Source organism: Mercurialis annua, linkage group LG4 (genome assembly GCF_937616625.2).
Source record: "Mercurialis annua linkage group LG4, ddMerAnnu1.2, whole genome shotgun sequence".
Classification (NCBI taxonomy): Eukaryota; Viridiplantae; Streptophyta; class Magnoliopsida; order Malpighiales; family Euphorbiaceae; genus Mercurialis; species Mercurialis annua.
In genome coordinates, this window is record NC_065573.1 from 26,576,487 (window position 1) to 26,598,565 (window position 22,079).

General features: G+C 34.7%; 5 protein-coding genes across 5 annotated transcripts; 1 reads left to right on the top strand and 4 right to left on the bottom strand.

Annotated features, from left to right (window-relative positions):
• The first annotated feature begins 7,337 nt into the window (after nt 1-7,337).
• LOC126679392 (DNA-binding protein S1FA-like) lies at nt 7,338-8,931 on the top strand. Its single transcript, XM_050374409.2, has 2 exons — nt 7,338-7,480; nt 8,481-8,931. Exons 1-2 carry the CDS (start codon nt 7,451-7,453, stop codon nt 8,685-8,687), a joined length of 237 nt encoding a protein of 78 aa, XP_050230366.1. The 5' UTR covers nt 7,338-7,450; the 3' UTR covers nt 8,688-8,931.
• A 2,337-nt stretch (nt 8,932-11,268) lies between these two features.
• LOC126679199 (cell number regulator 8) lies at nt 11,269-13,690 on the bottom strand. Its single transcript, XM_050374175.2, has 3 exons — nt 13,245-13,690; nt 12,081-12,283; nt 11,269-11,706 (listed from the first exon to the last, which is right to left on the bottom strand). Exons 1-3 carry the CDS (start codon nt 13,549-13,551, stop codon nt 11,467-11,469), a joined length of 750 nt encoding a protein of 249 aa, XP_050230132.1. The 5' UTR covers nt 13,552-13,690; the 3' UTR covers nt 11,269-11,466.
• Nucleotides 13,691-16,435: 2,745 nt separating this feature from the next.
• Nucleotides 16,436-19,116, bottom strand: LOC126678507 (serine/threonine-protein phosphatase 7 long form homolog). The gene is made up of 5 exons (XM_050373403.2): nt 18,988-19,116; nt 18,131-18,897; nt 17,955-18,042; nt 17,464-17,859; nt 16,436-17,370 (listed from the first exon to the last, which is right to left on the bottom strand). Exons 1-5 carry the CDS (start codon nt 19,084-19,086, stop codon nt 16,510-16,512), a joined length of 2,211 nt encoding a protein of 736 aa, XP_050229360.1. The 5' UTR covers nt 19,087-19,116; the 3' UTR covers nt 16,436-16,509.
• Nucleotides 19,117-19,350: 234 nt separating this feature from the next.
• Nucleotides 19,351-20,730, bottom strand: LOC126678508 (uncharacterized). The gene is made up of 2 exons (XM_050373404.1): nt 20,255-20,730; nt 19,351-20,177 (listed from the first exon to the last, which is right to left on the bottom strand). The coding sequence occupies exons 1-2, from the start codon at nt 20,727-20,729 to the stop codon at nt 19,351-19,353; spliced, it is 1,302 nt and encodes a 433-aa protein (XP_050229361.1). The 5' UTR covers nt 20,730.
• Nucleotides 20,731-20,757: 27 nt separating this feature from the next.
• Nucleotides 20,758-21,962, bottom strand: LOC126678509 (uncharacterized). Its single transcript, XM_050373405.1, has 2 exons — nt 20,854-21,962; nt 20,758-20,776 (listed from the first exon to the last, which is right to left on the bottom strand). The coding sequence occupies exons 1-2, from the start codon at nt 21,960-21,962 to the stop codon at nt 20,758-20,760; spliced, it is 1,128 nt and encodes a 375-aa protein (XP_050229362.1).
• Nucleotides 21,963-22,079: the final 117 nt, after the last annotated feature.

Here is a 22,079-nt window from a genome sequence, read left to right on the forward strand (position 1 = left end):
GAAGAACTTGATTTCTGTGGGTACACTTGACAAGCAAGGGTACAACCACTCAGGCGGAGATGGACAGATCAGAATTTCTAAAGGTGCATTGACTGTGATGAAGGGTGTGCTACAACACGGCATTTATATTCTCACAGGAAGTGCAGTAGTGGGAACTGTGGCGGTTGCTCGATCCTTGGAAGTACATGATGGTAAAACCGAGTTGTGGCATCGAAGGTTAGGTCACATGAGTGAGAGGGGGCTATCCATATTGAGTAAAAAAGGGTTGTTAGAAGGAGCGGAAATGGGGAAGCTGAAGTTCTGTGAAACTTGTATTCTTGGCAAGCAACGCAGGGTGAAATTCACTTCTGGAAGGCACACTTCTAAAGGCATCCTGGATTATATTCACTCGGATTTATGGGGTCCTGCTCGGGTTGAATCCCACAGGGGACTCAAATATTTTGTGACATTTATCGATGACTACTCGAGAAAGGTGTGGTTGTATTTTCTGAAATCGAAGGATGAAGTGTTTGGGCGGTTCAAGGAGTGGAAGACCATGGTTGAAAAACATACTGATAGACAGGTCAAGACACTCAGGACGGACAACGGGTTAGAGTTTTGCAATGCACCATTCGATGACTTCTGTAGAAAGGAAGGTATAGTGAGGCATCACACTGTACGGTACACACCACAGCAGAATGGGGTTGCAGAGCGGATGAACCAAACACTACTACAGCGTGCTCGGTGCATGCGGTTAAACGCGGGTCTTCCAAAGCGTTTCTGGGCTGAAGCAGTTAACACTGCTTGTTATCTGGTGAATAGATCGCCATCTACTGCAATTGATTTGAAGACACCTCAAGAGGTATGGTATGGTAAACCCTCTGATTATTCTGGCTTGCGTGTTTTCGGTTGTGTTGCCTATGCTCATGTTAATGATGGTAAACTTGAGGCGAGGGCAATGAAATGCATATTTCTAGGGTATGCGACTGGAGTTAAAGGGTACAGACTGTGGTGCACAGAGATGGATAGAACTCCAAAACTGATTATTAGTAGAGACGTATCCTTTGATGAATCTACTATGTTTGGCCAGAAAGAGGAACTTGGTGATCTTGCAGGAAAAACTGATCTGGGTGCTAGCCAGAAGGTGGAGTTTGTAGCTCCAAATAGGATTACTACTGATCCTATAAACGAGCCTAATGAAGAAGTGGTAGAAGAGAGTATAGCAACAAGGAGAGGAAGAAGGCAAATCAGAACACCAATGAGATATGTGGATTGTGTTGATACAGTTGATACTAATCCTATGGCTTATGCTTTGGCAATAAGTGAGATCATTGATTCCGATGAGCCGCAGTCGTATAAAGAGGCAGTGCAGAGTAGAGAAGCATCTGACTTGGTCAATGTACGCAGCGCATGAGGCCCTTAAGGGGCATGGATGGCAGAGAGAGAGTTGGTCTTGGTTAACTTTGACTTTGGAGTAATTTTAAGTCAAGGTGGAGAGTTTATTCTGTGATGCAATTTGGTGGCCTTTGTGATTTGCTGAAGAAGGTTTCAAGATTAATCTTGTTGGATGTATTCGCCAAGGTGGAGATTGTTGAGTTATGGCTCATATTGTTCCTATTTGGATTAGGATATATTGTTCCTATTTAGATTAGGATACTTAATCCTTTGTTTAGCATTGTTTTCCTTTTAGGATTTATAGTCTAGTTCCTTATTGGATTAGGACTTAAATTGTGTCTTAAGGGTTCACTATAAATAGAGGTGATGACCCTATTGTAAACTCACAACAAACATATAGAATAAATTCTCTCTCTGCCGTGGAGTAGATCGCATTGATCGAACCACGTAAAAAATCTTGTGTGATTCTTTTCTCTTCTCTTATTTATTTTCTGCTGCGCTAACAATAAATATGATTATTAGTATTTGTTTTGATGTATGTATTGAGTCTATTGACATAATAACCTTAATCATTCAATGTAATCACAAGACAAGATTGTTAGGTAGGGACAAGTTTTGTGTTTAATTTATGCAATGTATAGTATATATTTAGTACAATTGTGCAATGGAAATAATATTTATTCTTCATCACCTCCACAAGAAATCTAATCTTTGATGCTTGTATAGTTATTAGAAGAAAAGATTATATATTTTATTGATTTGTTGAACGAGCTCTTGCCACTTAAATTATCTCATTTTGTCGAAATATAACGGTAGTCATTTTTTAGTTATCATGAGATGGGTTTAGCTTGGATAGTTTGTTGCATTGTTTTAAAAACAGTGTTAAACTGGTTCAACATATACTCTAATTACCAAATAGATTAAAAATAGTAAATTGATCACGCTCTAATAGTTAGAAGATAAAGAATTATACGGGTTTTACTGTTCAATCGGGTTTTTAAGTTTTGTAAAAAATTTATTCGGAAAGGTTAACTATATTTTTAATTTTTAATAAAGAATCAAACCAAACTCACGATTCTTAAAACTCTGGTTTGTTGCTTTCACAAGCAGCAATCTGTAGGAGCAAAGGATTTATAAGTCAAAATCACACAACTGGGTTTGAGTAGAGGATTGGTAAAGTATAGTGTCAAAAAGTATACATTTATTTTCTGAAATTAACTAGCACCATTCTCCCACTACAATAAAGCCTAACTGGTGGATTTTTTTGTTTGGAAATAAAGACTCTTTTATATATTTTTATTTTTTTGAATTTAATTTTTTTATATATTTTTTAATTATGCACATTTATGTATTAAAATTATTCACAAAAATAAGTGTGCATTATATTCAAATCCACAAATCAAATCAAACAAATTAAATTAAAATATTATTTTAATTTCAAAATCGAATTAGATCTATCATTTAAAAAAAATGAATTTAAATTATATTAAACTAGTTGGCTCATTTTGTATCATAAGCAATTAGATCTTTTTTATTTTTTTTAGAATTAAATTAAACTAAAATGAATGTATCGATTTGGTTCAGTTAGTTTGATTAAATTGTTTTGCACACTCTTAATTGTGAGCACATGATATGGTTTATGGAATAATCTAGGATCGAATTGCACTAGAGGCAACCAGAAAAGGGTAATAATAATCATAGAGAAGGAATCCACTTAATCTAATCCACTTTTAATAAAATAGCCTTTTGTTTGAAGCTTTAATAAATATTTTCAAGTTAGCTTTAAAAAGAATTTTGTTCAATAAAGAGCATGCTTTTCTTGTATCACATTTCTCACCTAATATTAAATTAAATTCGCCATTATAATACACATGCTACATCTAGTATCATATTAATACAAAAAGTTAAATTTATAAAGATGTTACGATATTATAATAGCCTTAAGACCTCTCTAATTTTAATACAATAGTAGTATTTCATTACGTGCTATGCACGTGACTCGTAATATAATATATCAATGATAATATAATTTTAGTAATAATTAAATTAAAATAACACTAATAATCATCAAAGAATAAAGATATGTAATTGAAAAATAAACAACTGAAATGACTTACATATGAACTATATATTAAAATTTAGATCTTTTGACTCAATATTATTATTTTAGCTAATTTCATACATCAAGAGAAAATTATTACATTACAATGTATGTATGTATTTATCATCAATTAATTATTTGTGCGAAATAAGAGTTTTCTCCTAAAATTTAAGAGAAACCTACTCTCTTCGGTATATAATATTTATCGTATTTGAGAATTTCCTTTGGTTCATAATATTTGTCACATTAGAATTGTAAGAGAGCATTAATTGCTATTTTGTCAAATTTATCCCTAGCAGTAACTTAATTTATAAGGTTAAAAACATAAAACTAGTAATAATTAATATGGATAATTTAGTAAAAGTATATACACTCAATACATATTTATTAGCTTTTTAAAATTTATCTGAAATGGCCAAATGCGACAAATATTATATAACGGAGAAAGTACTTTAATATAATTAATTAGAAGTAACTTATTTTAATCGGTATTTAATATATTTAACTAAAAATAGTTTATTTTAATTAGCATTCTATAAATAAATAAATAAATAATAGTGTAAGTGTCCCATCATCCGTGCTTTTATATATAGTGGATGTTTGGTTCAATTTTTCAACAGAATTTTTACATATATATATATATATATATATATATATATATATATATATAATTTAATAAAATTATAATAACTAAGCACTTTATTAATTTTGTATTTTACTTTTTTGTAGTCATTTAAATTTATTTAGTAATAATTTAAGAAATTTTTAGTTTTAGATTTAGAGTAATTAGAATTTTTATTTCATTTGAATGAACTTATCAACATTTTATGAAGTAAGTAGATTAATATTTACCATAAAAAAAGTAGATTAATATTTTATAAATTATATAATTAAATTGATGTAATCGACAAACAATTTATTTTAAAGCTAATATAATTAAACATATTAGCTTTGATTAATATGTTTTTATTTTAAAAATTTATTTTAAAAATCAAACGGTTTGGTATCTCACTTTTAATTTTACAAACAATTATAGCCTTTCGTTAAATCTAGGTAACAAACCATTAACGAAATTAAAAATGAGCTACCAAACCGTTTAAAAATGAGGTGCCAAATTATCAACATTATTGAAAGTGAGGTATCAAAGCGATGAACTATATCGTTTGAAAGTGAACAAAAAATTATTAAAAGAACTAACATAAGCCCCTAATTGTTAACGAAATTAAAAGTGGGGTATCAAATTGTTTGATTTTTAAACAAGATGTATCAAACTGCAAACTATGACATATATGGGAGACATTAAAGTAATTTACTCTATTTATTACTGCAATTCTATACTTATTGATAATCAATGAAATTAAAATTAATTTTAATAGAATATATTTAATAATTTCTCTTGCCATTAATATAATAGTCAAAATTTATAAGATTTAACATTTACAATTTAGAATATTACTTAAATTTTATTAAATGCCATCTAAATTTTATGGTCCATGTACAACTCACCGTGTCAGAAATATCTAGATAAATGAATTGACAAGTGTTTTTATTAGCAAATATTCTCTTCAAGTTATGGTTTTAAGGTTTTTGTCTTCCTGCATTTATATTCAAAATATTGCAGAAAAATTCCCAATTCCATGCATCCTCTGAATGCAGTGTCTTATCTCTAACTTATTACTCCTAAATTATACATATAAAAAAAAAACTTATTACTCCTACAATCATCAACCTAACCTATTCAATAAAGATTTTTGAATAATTTAAGAAATGTTAATGGACTGTAAGTAACCGACCATGAACCCTATTTGTTAACAGTGTTTAAATGAGAATCTTGTCTTGTTTCTAAATTGTCAATTGATTTATATTTAAAATAAAAGATTACTTGTATTATTTGTTTGAAGGCATATAATTCAGCATAATGGCTTGATTTGGCTACTTGACCCGTCACCAAGCACACAGATTAAGCACTCTTACCAACCATTTGCACTCCCAATCAAATCATACATCTTTGACGCTAAATTAATGACCAAAACATTAGGTTATGCATATTTTTAGGAATTAGGTTATGCATTCGATTTAAATGTTTTATTAAACATTATTGTTAGATTAATAAATGTGACCCATGATTTATAGTTAATTCTAATATTACAACTGAAATATAATGATTATTGGGCTTATGAGTTAGAATTAGGATTAATTCGCTCATTTTTATTTATAAAAATCACTAAAAAATAAAATGTATGTCATATACGATACAAATGACCCTCTAACTCCTATTCTTCCTCGACTACTTGATTGAACACTTCCACTACCAAATAAGATAAAATCTGATTTTAATATTATTTTAATTCAAATAATCAGGTATGCTATATTGAATGGACGAATGATTCATACATTTTAATTCTATACTTTGCAAATATTATAAAATTGATGCTAATTTTTAAACATTACAAAGTGATGGCGAGTATTGATAATTCAGTAGTACTTTAATAAAATAGTACAATCGGGCCCATCGGTCATGAGAATGTCAATCTCGGTTGAGGTCACTTGCAGTCTAATATTGTCTTAAGACTGTATCTTGGACCAGAGCTATCAGATACATCATTGAGATTCAGGTATAATTCACTTTACTTGTTGAAAATATATAATAAAGACCACGTTAGACAAGTGAATCACATAAAATTCTTTGACAAGCGGAGAAAATTGAGCCAAATACACACTTTTTTTACTAGAGTAACAGAAACGTCAGCTCAGTCTACAATATAAAAGGACACTTTACCCTGAAACACGAATGAAGAAAAACCAAGAGCATCTATATAAACTATTTTATCATTAAATCTTTAAGTATTCTTATTTTGATCCCTTTTTTACTATTTTCTTTTTTTTCTTTCTTCTTCGTATTCTCCCCCATACTTACAGCTTGACCGTCGGAGTGAACGCCTGATAATTTTTTTCCGGTGTTCTCCCTGACTGTGTTTTCTGTTTTCAAGTCTTACAATTTGATTAGATCAACATATGCATTTAGGGATTTATCAAGTATCTTTCTAATTTTAGTTTAAAAATTATGCTGCTTCTTATTTAATAAAATTGTTCACGTTGTGTTCTTTTTTAATTTGTTAAACGAAAAAGTGATGGCCCATAAAATAATTGTTAAGTCCATATATGTTTGTTTTTGAAAAATAGCTCATTTTCTTTATGAAATTGTCATTTTTTCTTTTATATTTTTATTTTTAGCAGGAAAAAAATTATTCTCATCTTGTGCCATTTAGTTATCATAGGAATGTTTAATAGGATTAACCTATTTAAGGTTCTAAAATTGTACCATTTTTTATTATGTAATATTTAAATAAAAATTAGTGCTTTTTTAGCCTTCCAACTTAACAAGAATACATGTTCAAATACTTGAATAATAAAAATGATGTTGTTTAGGGTAAAAAATTATGTCTTTGAATATTAATGAAATGGCGTTATTTTTATTATTTAGAGAGTTGAAATGTGTTTTCTCTAAGTTGAAAAATAAAAAAAATAATTTTTTAAAAACTCGGATAATAAAAAATAATACAATATAGGGACCTTAAAATAGATATAGTTTATTCAATATTGATTTACACATAAAAACAACAAATTATGGACCGAGCACGTTAGACATATGTCCCCAAGACAGATCCATACTTATCCTTCTTAGGCTCAGAGCCCAATTAATATAAACCCATTGTACACGGACTCTTCCTTGGGCTCTAAGACTTAATTGAACATTAAGTAAATTAGGCAGGTCAAAACATAAATACAAAAAGTATGCAGGGTGAAAAGGCAAGATCATCCTTAAAACGAGCTTTTACATATATATATCCACCTCGGTTTCTTTTCCTTTTGTTTTTTTGGATCTGTCCCCCCCTCTCTCACACACACTTCTCTAGAATCTTCTGTTCTGTTGTGTAATTTATCTCACCGGAGCTTCATCGCCGGAGGAAAGACATGGATGACGATCCGTCGTTCCAAAATTTGGTGAATGCACTTGCCTGATTTCTCCGATTTTCAACATCTATTTTAATTTTGCTGCTATTTGTTATTTGAGATCTATCTTTCTTAGTTCAGGTGTAATTTTAGGTTTTGAGATCCTAATTTTTATTGTTTGATCCGTTCTACGTTGATGTTGTCGGAACGTAATTTGGTTAGAATCTGAATGATGTTGTTTAAGCTAGTGTTGTATTAAGTTTAGTCCTTGGCATTCTATGTTTTATTTTTTTTATATCAAATTAATGAGATGATTGTCCATTAATCAAATCTATGCGAACTTTTTTTGGTTTAGATAATTTGGCTGGCTAATTTACTGATTTTGCTGTTCTTTTTCTGGGTGTTCGTTGATAATGTAGTGTGTAACCTAACCCAATGTGAAAGGTTTATTATTATTATCGCAATTGTATTCTCTGGAACAAAAACTCGTTATGAATTGGTCTTATATTTCTTGCACTTGATCTATGCATGAAATAATTTTTTTTTTGTTAGTTACAGATTCCAAATTGTTACAATATTATAGAATTGCACATTGTTTCCACTTGTTGATATGCTGTGCAATTCATATGGTTAGCTACGTTTTTAAAATCGTCATGTGGGTCGGGAAGCTATTTGATCTACATTCCTGGTTGTGCCCTTTAACCTTGTCTTTGGATGTTTATCTAATTCATGAATCACATTATTATAGTAGAATGCCATGAATGTGTGTGTATAAGCATCTCCTCACTGTTCGGGGATACACTTTGCTTATTCGTTTTAGAGTTTACTTTAATGGATTTAATAGAACTTTTAGCGGCTAGCGAAAGCATTAGGATCAATCATCAGCCATTCAAAGAAAACATGTAATGTTATTGACTTTATTGAAGGAATATAATTTGATGTATGAGCTGCCTTGATTGTTTGCTTGAAGGTTGTGTTAATTCTATGTCTGGAATTCTTCTTGTTTGATGTCTTGTGTATGCTTATGTGGTTTAACTCTCATGGTCAATAGGGGAATGTTGCTAAGGCTAAAGGATTCAACCCGGGATTGATTGTTCTGCTTGTTATTGGGGGGATAGTTCTGACATTCCTAATCGGAAATTATGTTCTCTACATGTATGCTCAGAAGACCCTTCCACCCAGAAAGAAGAAGCCAGTCTCCAAGAAGAAGATGAAGAAGGAAAGACTGAAGCAAGGCGTCTCTGCGCCAGGAGAGTGAACTTCAATAAGTGTTACCTATCCATCTCTCTGCGCTGAACTGTGTTCGAAACATTTCATGCGTTTCATGTATGTCGAGAGTTCTGTTGTTTCTCTTTTTAGCTTTCAAAGTCGGAAATTTTAACTTGGAAGTTCAGAATCAGTGCTATGTTTGGATAGATTAGTTACCTACAGAATGCACATTATCCTTTTTAAATATTTATATAGATAATTAAGCAAGTCGAACTAAACTCGATTTTTAATTATTCTACCAGTTTTGAGATCGAGCTTCTAAAATAAGCTTCCATCGAGTTCGAATAAAATTTTAAATTTTAAAGTTGAGTCAAATTTAAAACTGATAATATTTTAACACGATTCAAATTAAACCCTAGTGGTCTTGTACAGTTCGACTGCATGCTCCCCTGGGTAGGGATGAGAATTGGTGAATCCACCGAAACCAATGGTCGATTGAACAGCAGTTATTTTTTACCAAACTGGAATTTTTTTGACAGAACTTTTTGGTCAGTTTGGTTCTTCGGTTTGGACATATTTCTAAAATATAAATAAAAACCTTGACATTTTTGGTAAAATAACAAAAAAAGCCCGGAAATTTAGACATAAAATCAGAAAAATCCTTAATTATTTTGAAATATTCAGTTTCATCATTTTTTTTTATTATTTTGGTTTTACAAACTTTCAGACCGAACTCTAAACTTTTCTAAATCACTCACTAAACCAACTCGTTTTTTCTGAACATTTAAACCAAACAGCAAATTATTAGATTGGTTCGGTTTTTTTCATCCTTATTCTCCAACCACAGACTTGGGGATACTTGGTTCAACTTTTCGGTGGAGTTTTGAGCTTTTACTTTTTGAAAAGCTCTACTTAAACGTTTGGTGAAGTTTTTCTAAAAGTCTTTTGGAGCTTTTTGAACCTTCAACAAATGTTGGAAAAATTAAATTTTAGAACTTTTTACAAATAGCTAATAGCTATTTCAAAAAAGTTAACTATTAAAACAAAATTGTTCCTACTAAAATATATTGTTTTTACAATAATTTAAAAAATATTAATTATTTATATTAAATAAAATTATCTTATATATCAGGGATTATTTATAGTATACCCTATTTTTGAAACTTATTTACACAAATTTTGACCATTTTTCCTTAATTTCCATCGCTACCTATTTTACTAATTTATTTACAAAAGTACCTACTATATACATAAGTCTTATGTCATTTTATATTAAACTTTTACATAGTTTTTTTTCTCTCTCCTCTCTCAAAATTCTCTCTTATTTTCTTCTTCTTTTTCGTTTGACTTTCAGTTTATCTCATCCGGTTGCTTTTCCATTAGCGCTTCCGTTCGTCTACTTCCGATGGATTTCTCATCGTTTCCGATCGTTTCTCTGTTCATCTTTTTCGTTCGCACTAGGTCGTTCGTCTCTTCCGTTCGCGATATGGATTTCTCAACATCGTTTTTAGATTTGTGTGATTTTTAGGTTTTTTGTGATGATTTAAACATTTTGTAAATAAATTATTGTAGACCTATAATTTTTTATTTATAAAATTGTCTATTATTCATATAAGTATTTTGTGTTTCTCTTATTCATAGATTTGTTTATTGCTACTGATTTTTTTAGAAACATTGCTACTAATTTTGTAAATAACAAATTGATTTATAGTGTATTTGTAGTGATTTTATAATATATTTATGTTATAGTGTATATTTGGTGTATTTATAGTATATTTCTTGTGTTTTCGGTATATTTATGTTTTTTTTGGTGTATTTCTGCCGTTTTTTAGTATATTTATAGTGCATTTGTAGTGTTATGGTGTATATATTTATAGTGTATTTGCAGTGTTTTTATGATATACGCCATAAAAACACTATAAAAACACCACAAAAATGTCATAAATATACTATTGTTACACTATAAAAACACCATAAATACACTATATATACATTATTGTTACACTATAAAAACACCATAATTACACTAAAAAAACGCAAATAGAAACACTATAATATATCATAGTTAAACTAAAAATACGATAAAAAGATAAAAAAGATACCAGAAAAAAAATTTATAAAAAAAGTGAATAAATCATTAAAAAATAAAAAACAAGGTATTTATGAAATTAAAAAAAAAGATATTTTTCGTGAATAAAAAAAATTAGAAAAAAAAAGTTAAAAATCGATAGGTAAAGTTATAAATAAAATAGAAAATAGTATATTGTAGCAAGTTATCGCTATATATCAGAGTAGCTATAAAATAAATCATAAAATTATCAAATCAAATATATCAATAAGGTTAAATTAAATGTTGCTTTTTTATATAAAAAAATTACTTAAATTATTTTTATTAAGTAATAGTGTAATATAATATATTTATAATTTAAGAAATGAAAAAAATTATATCTTTTATGGTCATTTTACATATAAACAGCAACTAAACCTGCGGCATTTCCAACAACAAATTAAATGCCAGATCGTATTCAGAATAGCAGTGACACCATATATTATAACAACATTTACATAAACTCCCATCAAGTCTGGCTGAAACTTATGCATCATACAAATAAAATTTTGGGGAAAATAAATACAGCAAAAACCCACAAATATTATATCTAGTTAACAATGTATACATGTACACCACTCCGTTACTTATGATACCAATAAAAGGTCTTCCAATGCTATACGAGTCATCGAGACAATTTCACAAAGAAAAGTATTACAATGTCGCAGCATTATATATATTTCTAGACAATATCAGTTTTCCACGCCAACAAAGTTTGCATCTAGATGCCTCGGGCCATAGCCTGCTCCCCAGGAGGGATCATAACCAAGACTGGTTGAGCATTGAACCCTGGATGAGGCACCCTGCGACGGATCTCACGGCCTTCCTGGCATAGAGCACATAGATGGCAGAACACATGGGTTGCAAAATCACAGGCTGATTCACAGTGTTCACGTTGCATCTCATCTTCCACACAGCTTCCGCAGCAACCACATGACCTATTAAGTGCCTCGCAGCTACCCTGTTTAACATCAAAATCCTTTCAAATAAATGACCGAAAATGCTCGACGACTCCAGCACTAGCACATATGGCATATTGAACACTGTAGATTATAATGCACACCAACAATAACATTTATACAGGAAAAAAATCAAGCAAGTGATGAAGATCAATGTATCCTATCCCTAAATCAGAGCAAGGTCTCTAAAAGAAAATATGAAATAAGCTCCAGTCAAGAAGTGAGCTTTACTAAGAGCGAAGCATAGTTATAAACATAATGCAAGAAAGAACATGTTATGAACATATTCCTAATGATAAATTATAATTGATGAACTACGCCTACACGAGCTTTCCATACATAGGTACAAAGGGCAAAGATTTAGAAAATAATTCACCTCCAAGTTAAACCTTCGACGCATAGCCGTGCGACTAGGATATGAAAACCATGGTGCAAGGCAGTTCCAACCAAAAAATGAATTACCAATCAAATAAAGACCAGTGTAAGGCAAGCAGTGGTTGGTAAAGGTTCCAGGGGTAGATCCGAGTCTCTCAACATTGCTTCCATACAGCACACAGGGGGCAACACTTCCAAGAAGACCTGAAAATTTTATCATATCAACAAGTATACATAGAAGTAAAATCCATACCCGCAAAACCAGAATCTATCAAACAATAAAATAAACCAATTGCTTATCTAATCTGAGAAACTAGCATTGCACTCCGGCGCTTCTGACTACATCTATGTATCTAACCTCTTCCTTTAATAGGTTCAACATGTTTTTTTCTTGCATTGTGTTTATGACTACAATGTTCAACAAAGATTCAGTTCAATAGCTATGCTTTTTCTCGGTATCATGATTGCACGAGAAGCAAACTGGTACATATAGCATCATAAAAAAAGGCCTCAAGATGATGAATCTAAACCAAAGCTAAAAGCTATCAGACTGAGCCTACAATAAGCACAAAGCACCTGCTTTTTAGCTTTAAAGAAACTCACATTGAAACAAATGTCAACCTTTAAACATATCAGCACATTAATATTTGATCACATTTTATCGTTATCTAACAATTGTGGATGAGGTAATCCTTATTTAGTGGGGAGCTATCCACTATTCTTTTATCACAATTATATGTAGAAATGGCTCTATTCTTTAGTTTCTAGCCTTCAAAATCGTGTCTGGAATCCTAAACTGTAAGAATCGGAACCTAAAAGTGTAAGAATCAAATTCAATTGAATGCTATTTGGTCAATTATAATGTTCAGGAAATTCTAGGTTGCTAAAAATTGAACTTTTTCAGCTTAAAGAAAAACCACAGGCACTTCAAAAGAAATCAAATCATGCCAAAAGTTACATTATTTTGCAAGACTAATGGATTTTCCTACAATTGAACTAATCAATCAATTATCTCAAAACCATAGGCAATGCATCAACCGCAAAGATCGATACTTTATCCAAATCAATAAATAAATAAATAATCTTTCTTCAACGAAAAACAACAGAAACTCCTAAAAGTCAAATCAAATAACAAACAATAACATTAAAAAAAAAACAGACTTACAAACTTCAAGATCGCTGCTACAAAACTCATCATTACGACCAAGACAAGCACCAAGGCTGGAATGCCACTGAGCACGACCCATAGGCTCACCAACGACGCTCCCATGGCTCAAAGGCAATCCATTAGCCGTCCATCCATATTCAGGCTGACCCAACTGCGGTGGCGCCGGTTTCTCCACCGGAGAATCAGCAATAGGAGCTTTGGTGGGTGGTTTCTTGTCTTCATCTTGAAAAGTCTTGCTCAAGAGAGGACTCGATTCTTCCCCATTAAAATTGTTGTTAAGGTTTCCGTTTGTCTTGTCATCCATTTTAGATTTCTCTGGAGAGATCGAGAATCAATAAACAGGGATAATTGGATCTATAAATAAACAAGGAAGCTAATTTTTTTCGAAAATTGTAGAGGTTAGGTTAAGAGTAATGGACCGTGTCTTACAGTATAACACCGTTTATTGTTTGGAATAATTCTAAAAACACACGTAAGGATTAAGTAAAGGCCTAATAACTTAAAAACTCGACTTTTAGAAGTCTTTTTTTAATTTCATCCCGACGTTAAAAAATTGTCAATTTTGCCCAATTTTTAATTTTCGGTTTTCAATTGTACTCCATTTAATAACTTTTGACAATTTTTTTACTTGAAGATGAAATCATCCACATAATTAAATTTAAGGATAAAATTATATTTTTTTCATTTGAAAAAGTACAAAAACATCTTTCATCTTTAAAAACTAACAAAAAAAATAATTAAATTAAAACTAATTGCAAATCGCTGTTCTCCGTCAGTGCTAGAGTGTTTAGATTATCAGTATCGACTGTAATTAGGTGCTCAGTTCCATAACTTTCTTGGGAAAATTAGAATTTCAAAGCAAGAAAATTAGAAAAACACTTCAAGAATTGAAAGATTTTTGTCAAATGACCAAATAAATTGGCGTAGCAGAAGTATAAAGAATTGAAGGATTTTTGTCATTCTGAGTGCCTATTGTTTGAGACATGTTAATTGTTTTTGTTTCTTGAACAATCTAGATTCAAAAGGGAGAATTGCCAACTATAGACAATTAGACATCCTCACTAAAGTTAACATATATACTGATGTAGCCAGAAAATTTAATCATGAGAGCGAGTTTCAAATTATGATCGATAATTTCTTTGAACAAACGATCATTTCACTATATCAAATTGCATTAAATCAGCCTCTCCCTCATCTTCGCCCACTTTTAATCCGCGTTTGAAACACACTCTTGATAAAAAAATTGGAAAATAGTCTAAAATAATCTTTAATATTTTTTTCAATTTTTTAAATTAGTACTTGAAGATTTTTATTTTTTATTTTTACAAATTTAAAATTTTTAAAGCAAATTACTCTATGGTACCTCACATTTGTCATAATTTACAGTTTGATAACCCTTGTTTGAAAATCAAACGATTTGGTACCTCGGTCTTGATTTTGTAAACTATAAGGTCCTTCTGTTAAATATAGGTACTCAATCGTTAACGGAATGAAATGTGAGGTACCAAATCGTTTACAAATGAGGTATCTAATCGTTTACATAATTGAAACTGTGGTATCAAATCGTTTATATAATTGAAACTGAGGTATCAAATCGTTTGAAAGTAAATTTCAAATTATTAACGGAACTAACAGAAGGACCTTATAGTTTATAAAATTAAAACTGAGGTAATAAATCGTTTGATTTTCAAACAAGGGGTACCAAACTATGAATTATGACAAATGTGGGGTACCTTATAGTAATTTGCTCAAAATTTTATTGTACTTTTTTATCCCTCCATACCCACGATCTGTTGCTACCGACTACCGCCGCTGGAAAAAACATTGGCACCATGGTGAATAGCATATCCATCCGGATCTATTATTCATCGATGAGTAGGTTTACTCTTCTTTGAGATCTAGGTCTACTCTATTCACGGTGGTGGCTACTGGAAAATAATTTCCCGACGATGGTCGGTTGCGGCGGGTCGGTGGTATTTGTTGGAAAAAAATTCTGACGATGGATATAGAGTCGAGGACAATTTCCAGTGGGTGCGGTGGTCGAAATAGAGCAGTTTACGGTGGGAATGGAGGGGTAAATTGATCCGGTTTTACATAATTTAGAAGGGGCCATAATTCTCACTCTTTTAAAATGTTTTTGATACGATTTGCATAGCTACGGGTTTGTTTGACCCAAATGAATTTTTTAATATTTCGTTCCAAATTCGGACGTACAAATTACCCCGAATCTAGGTAGCACGGATACGGATACGGGGAAACGGGACACTTGAACACGGCGAAACGGTATAATTTTAAAGTTTCCTATGTATAAAATGAAGTTTCGTGTCCGAAACGTCAAGTGTCCGAAACGTTTCCGAAACGGGAAACGTCGATTGAATGAAGTGTTCGTGCTACCTAGGCCCGAACAGAGCTTTGCACTGATAATGCTAGTGGATTATTAACTTATTTGTCATTCTATAGTACCACTTAGCTTTAGAGACTAATGAAATTTAAAACATTAAATTACTTTTGTTTGTTTTACTGAGACCATTGATTATTCTTTTTGTCATTTGTTTATTCAGCAAAATATAAAACTGGTGAATTTCAAAATTATATTTACAAAGAAAATTCTCTAAAATAATAGTCGCAACATCAGGGTTAATGACCATTAAATTTGGTTTTTGTTAATTATTTCCGAAATTATCACCCAAAAACTCATAAATCTCATTTTATACCTTCCAGACCGCGGAACTGTTCCGCGGTTTGTGTAAACCGCGGAACAGTTCCGCGGTCTGTCCTACGTGGCTCCTCGCTGGAGGAGCCACATAGGCAAAAGCAAACCGCGTAACACTTACGCGGTTTGCATTGCCAACGTGGCAAACCGCGTAAGTGTTACGCGGTTTGCTTGTGCAGCCAGGGAATTAATTCCCTGGCTGCACTGATTGGGAGAAAATTCTCCCAATCATTTTGATTTTATTTTAAATGATTGGGAGGTTTTCTCCCAATCATTTAAAAAAAAATTAAATAAAAATTTAAAAATGAGAAAACCTTTTATTAAAAAAAATTTACGTTTTAATTGTTGAACTTTTTAAATTTAAAACATTTGAATTAGTTAATTTTTTTAACATTCTACAAAAATAAATTTATAAAATACTACAAAATAATTATATTAACAAATATTCAAATATATACTTCATAACAATAACATATTTAATAAACTAAAAATTACAAATTAAAAAAGATTACTACATCAGATAATAATGTACAAAGTACAAAAAAGAAATCACCTAGGAGTCCTATCGTCATATCTGCTAGTTACCGGGAGGTTCGAGCGCAAGTTGTTTCTGTTACGGTTCGCCCGACGGCCTGTACTGATGGTGAGGTAACGTCGACCTGGGCGACCATCACCATCTCCCTCTCCTGCATCGGCGTCCTCGTCGTCGGCTCCGTCGTCACCCTGCTGGTCCTGGGGAATGGCCGTACTCGTCGTTGCTGGTGGCGGGGTAACAAATTCTCCTTGTTGGCGGAACATCATCGCCTCCATGCTGTCTAGACCTAACCAACTGCTACCATATGACAGAAAGTCTGTAGTCCCAGGTGTCTGTGGAAGTCCCTGTGAAGCTGGAAAGTCCTGTGTACCCTGTGTAGGCTGATCCCACTGCACCTGAAAAGGAGGCACCGTAGGTGGTACATAAGCAGGCGGCGGTGGAACAAAAGGCGAAGAAGGTCCTGGTGGCACTGGATATGAACACGACCCCTCAAAATAGTGATGTGCCGAATCCCCGTAAAACTGGCCAGAAGAAGAAGGAGGACCCGATGAAAAGGGTGGCGGTGCAGAGCTGGACCCCGCGTAATAGTAATGCCCTCTGAAAGGATGAAAAACCACTGGGGGAGGCATAGGATCAGTCGGACGCTGAGGTGGTGCAGGGGGGTGACGCCGCTGTCGCCGTCGATGTCGCAGTGTAGTCGGATCTATCGGCGCGTCAGGTATGACTGGTAGTCGATGCGGCGGTATAGAAGGCTCGATAGGGGGCGATGTAACATCACGGCGGTCCTCTCTAGTGCCTCTCTGTGTGCTGGCTGCGAACCGCCGAAGCTCAGTGTCAACAGGAGCATCCCTACGTACACGCTCCACAAAATCGGCCTGCAAATAAAGATATAATACGTTAAAAAAGTAGAAAATTAACCCACAATTTATTGATTAATTAATTGAAAAACATATAATTTAAAAAAATACCTGTGCTCCGAGCTCAGCGCCCTGTCGTGTGATCCAGCGACGCGTGACATACCGAAACCAATCCATATACTCGGAATGATAATGAGGTGGGTCCTGGAGGGGCTGTCCTGAAATTACAAACCGGAGCCGGTCGTCCCACACACGAATGTAGTGAGAGTGTGTCTGGATCCAAGATGAGCTGCTCTTCAGGGTAAGGGAGTGTTGTGAGTGGTCCTGAAGTGGGGCGTCTGGAATACCCTGCTGCAATCCGAACTGCTGCAGAACTCTGTCTGCCTGGTGCCACTCCACAATATGAAAATAAATAAGTGGAACTGTGGCCCGCCAAATAGCGCGCCCATCTAAACAATACGCTGGGATAGTGTCCAGCATATCATCAGTGTACGGCTGCCAGATAAACTGCATGTATAAAATACAAGACATTTAGTATTAAAACATTCCCACAATGAGCTATTTAACATACGAGATAATAAAACCGAAACATAATTTCTTACATCTTCGTAGCGAGATGTGTCAAGCCGAACACGGATGTCAGGCAGCGAGTGTCGAGCCGCACGGCTGGCGTTTCTCCGGCCTCCCCATCTGTTATTCAAGAACAACAACACATTAATCCGTCAATATTTAAGAAATAGAATAAAATTAAAAAATATTAAATAACAGTAAAACACACCTGTCGCCCAGTGGTAGATGTGGTGAAATAGTGGGATCGGCAAGAGCGGGAGCAATAACTCTAAGTCGGTCCAATGCCCACAACTGCAGTATCCACAACGGCCCGCCCATGTTGCGGCGATTCGCAGACCGCAACGAACATGAGCAAAGCTCGTGATATAAGTAAGCCAGTGTCGCCGATCCCCAGCTGTAGGTCCGAACTGCCGCCAAGTCCTCTAAAAGTGGAAGAATCCGTAACAAAGTCTTTCCACTACCGAGGTCAGTGAAGCACAATCCTGTGACAGCGAGCAAGAGATACGCCCGTGTGTACCGATGGACAAGCTCGTCAGTCGCCTGGTCTGGTAATGCACCGAAGTCGGGGAAACTCTCTAGGATCCAAGAAGTCTGGACTGTGGAATTTGCAGGCTTTTTAGGATATCTGCCCGCAGGAATCCCCAAAACCCTCTCTGCCACTGCAGCCCAATCATGTACAATACCTCCTGTAACAGCATGACCGTCTACTGGTAATCCGGTCTGAATGGCCACGTCCTGTAGTGTAACCGTGCACTCTCCGCCAGGTAAGTGAAAAGTGTGGGTCTCCGGCCTCCACCTCTCCACAAGGGCTGTGATCAGCTGCATGTCGACGCTGTAGTGACGCATAGCAAAACAGCCTGCAAATCCAGTAGGCTCGATCATCGACCGAATACGGTGGTCCAACCTAGCGAACGGCAGAACAGCGCTCCTTCTAGTCGTACAGCTAGCGCGAGACAGAAATCCCTCGTCAGATCCCTGAAAAAAATAAACATTAAGTTAGTTCAAAAATTTAATTAAGTTGCAAACGTAACTGTTGACAAAAAATAAGATGCAAACGTAAGTTACCGTGCCATCCCAGACATCCTGAGAGATATGGTCATGCTGTAAAAAAAGTAGCGCCGGTCTTTCAGGACCCGGCTGCATGTGATCGTGAGCAGCTGCCATGGCTGCAATTTGTTCAATGCAAATTATTAAACAATTAAATCATAATAATATCAAACACTTGTTCACAAATAATATGAAACAATTAAATAAAAATAACTTCATCAATTATACGGTCAAGTAAAAGTGTTACAAGAGTTTGTTATTTAAACTAAATAACTAAACAAACACAAAATAGAATGAGCTGCCAGATTTTAAATTTTAATAGAACACAAATGGAATTACAACATCCTTAGTACATGATAAATGGAAACAGAAATTCTCACATCACTGAACTCTAAAAGGACATGAACTAAGGTTATGACCATATGTAAGACATCTTCTACAGTAGTTGCTATTCCGCCTGTCCCTAAATGTCTGGTCCATTTCATTCCTACGCCTACTCTCAACCGGCCTACCCTTCTTCCTCATCCACTGTCTGTTAGGAACAAATGGAATTTCAGCGGAATTGATCCAACGATTTCGATTCCATAAGGGTTCAAATGAAACAGAGCTCCACGCTAAGATTCCATACTCGCATTTGTAATACCATGAAATGTAGTCACGGTAGTTCTCTCCATATTGGTTGCAGGCAGCTATCGCATGGGAGCACGGAATTTTCCATTGTTGAAATTTTCCACAGGTGCATGTCCCGTTCAGTAGACGAACTTGCTGTGTATTGCCACCCTTTTGTCTTACATTGTCGCACTGGGTCAAGACATTGAATACCTTCTGTGCCACGTTGAACTGTGAAGCCGTATGAGTCTTTGACTTATTTTCCCAAGTCTCAATTCTGTGTGCACAGACTGGAGTCCACATGAAACCGGATGCCAACCACATTTTATAGTCGTTCACATGCTTAATGAATACGGAATTGACCTTGTTAAATATTGCTTCCAACATGGCTGTGATAGGGAGCCCCCGAATGTTCTTTAACATCGCGTTGACCGACTCAGCGTAGTTTGTTGTCATCACACCATGCCGCATTCCAGACGTGTCGCCACTCATGCTCCATTTTCTAACATCAAGGCGGTCAAGATACGCATAACCCTCAGGTGAATCCGCCTCTATCAATGACATGTACCGATCTCTTTTATGCTCTTGGTATGCGCGTCCTACACGTCGATTAAACCGTCAATATTTTCCCATCAACCAAAAATTTATGTATTATATGAAATGACAAGAAAATTACCAGCTTTTTCAGCAAGCTTTTTGAGATATTTTTTCTTGAAGGCGTTGTGGAAGTTGCTCACTAGGTGTCTAATACACCACTTGTGGGTATCACCCGCCCACTCAGGCCCCTCCATGGCACTCATAATACCGGAGCCGCGATCAGATATGATACACACCTTTCGCTCACCCAAAACATACCTCTTCAACATCCTCATGAAATACCTCCAGGATGCGGCAGTTTCCGACTTCACAATGGCAAAAGCTATCGGCATGATGTGATTGTTCCCTTCAATTGCAGAAGCAATCAACAAAGTCATTTCGTATTTTCCATATGTGTGGGTGCCGTCGATGTACACCACAGGCTTGCAATACTGAAAACCCTTCACCACTGGCTCGTAAGTCCAAAACATATGCTTGAAAGTTCTGAATTGTGGATTGTTTTCAATTGGTGTACCTGTGCATACACCGTTATTAGTAATTATTAAATCGAACATATTTTTAATACTCGAAATTTTTAAAAAATTATCGGTAGCATGCCAGACTGTCCTGGGATTAGCAACGGTGACATTCGTCATAAAATTGCAAATCTCCTTGAAAGAGTCGTCCCATTGTCCGAACCTGTTTGCAATGGCCTTTTCCTTGGCATACCATGTTTTTTTGTATCCGGGCCTAACTCGCAATTTTTGAAAAATGCCCTCTTGAAGCGTTTTAATCCTAATGTCACGTTGCAGATGCAATTGCGTGTCGATGTGTTCAGCTATCTGTCGCGCTCTTAAATTGCGATGGTCTTGGTTCATTGATTGGCCGCTGCATTGGTGGGGGCCGTTATATCTTGTTATTATCCAGTCTGACTCGCCTTTCAAAAGCGACGCACGCAACCTCCAATTGCAAGTGTCATTGTTCACACACACAAGAACTATTGTTTTACCATTTGTTACACTGCTCTTGTATTCTTTATTAGCTGCAATGTGATAACTCGCCGCGCATGTCTGGACAGCATACCTCGAACTAAAAACCATCCCCAATTCAAACTCTTTGCCTGCTTCCCATATTGCATTTTCTTTAGGCCACAGATTCATATTGACACACATGTCGTCAACATTCTGATGCGTGTACTCATGAGGAAGGCGCGACTCAAAATGATCTGTATTTTGTTCCGACCCACCACCGACATTCTCACCATGTGTGCCATCTCCATTATCACCACCGATGTCATCATCATCATCATCCTCGTTGTCATCAGCAACGGCCCCGTAGAAGTGTTCTTCTTCCTCATCCTCATCACTAAAATCATCACCATCGTCTACATCCGCACAGTCGTCTACATCCGCACAATCGTCTACATCCACAGAGTCGTCTACATCCGCACGTACTTGAGATAACGGATTGTACACAATATAAAACTCAAGTACCCTCATTTGTGGCGTCCGCGAAACATTACGCCACATTGCTTGCATATGAACATCTGTCTCCATAGGAAAACCATCATATTTTTGAAATCTTCCATGTTCATCGAACCGAGGCACTCGTAGATAAATCTTCACTATCTCGTCACCATCCTTCAGCCCAATTACCCTTCTAATTACGACTTGTAGTTGTGCAAAATTCACTACACTCGTCAGCTCAACCAGTTCTGATTTACCAGAAACATAATCAACTCCACCCGGAGTCGATAATATTGTACCATCCCAATAAATTTTTAGGGCTGGCAGCTCATTTGTCGTCATTACTACATTAAAAAAATATAATTTTAACTACATTTTTAGGGCTGGCAGCTCATTAAAAAGAGGGCTACTCTCATTTAAAATATAATTCAAATATTCTACATGTCAAGTTCAAATTTT

What these genes read in the sequence shown, in the direction of transcription:
- LOC126679392 (XM_050374409.2), top strand. Translation starts at nt 7,451, where the DNA reads ATGGATGACGATCCGTCGTTCCAAAATTTG. An exon ending in ATCCGTCGTTCCAAAATTTG is followed by an intron (nt 7,481 to 8,480) that starts GTGAATGCACTT and finishes CATGGTCAATAG; the next exon opens with GGGAATGTTGCTAAGGCTAA.
- LOC126679199 (XM_050374175.2), bottom strand. Translation starts at nt 13,551, where the DNA reads ATGGATGACAAGACAAACGGAAACCTTAACAACAATTTTAATGGGGAA. An exon ending in TAGCAGCGATCTTGAAGTTT is followed by an intron (nt 12,284 to 13,244) that starts GTAAGTCTGTTT and finishes TAAAATTTTCAG; the next exon opens with GTCTTCTTGGAAGTGTTGCC. An exon ending in GTCGAAGGTTTAACTTGGAG is followed by an intron (nt 11,707 to 12,080) that starts GTGAATTATTTT and finishes GATGTTAAACAG; the next exon opens with GGTAGCTGCGAGGCACTTAA.
- LOC126678507 (XM_050373403.2), bottom strand. Translation starts at nt 19,086, where the DNA reads ATGGCAGCTGCTCACGATCACATGCAGCCGGGTCCTGAAAGACCGGCG. An exon ending in ACACATCTCGCTACGAAGAT is followed by an intron (nt 17,860 to 17,954) that starts GTAAGAAATTAT and finishes TTATACATGCAG; the next exon opens with TTTATCTGGCAGCCGTACAC. An exon ending in GCGCTGAGCTCGGAGCACAG is followed by an intron (nt 17,371 to 17,463) that starts GTATTTTTTTAA and finishes CTTTATTTGCAG; the next exon opens with GCCGATTTTGTGGAGCGTGT.
- LOC126678508 (XM_050373404.1), bottom strand. Translation starts at nt 20,729, where the DNA reads ATGTTCGATTTAATAATTACTAATAACGGTGTATGCACAGGTACACCA. An exon ending in AAAGCTTGCTGAAAAAGCTG is followed by an intron (nt 20,178 to 20,254) that starts GTAATTTTCTTG and finishes ATCGACGTGTAG; the next exon opens with GACGCGCATACCAAGAGCAT.
- LOC126678509 (XM_050373405.1), bottom strand. Translation starts at nt 21,962, where the DNA reads ATGACGACAAATGAGCTGCCAGCCCTAAAAATTTATTGGGATGGTACA.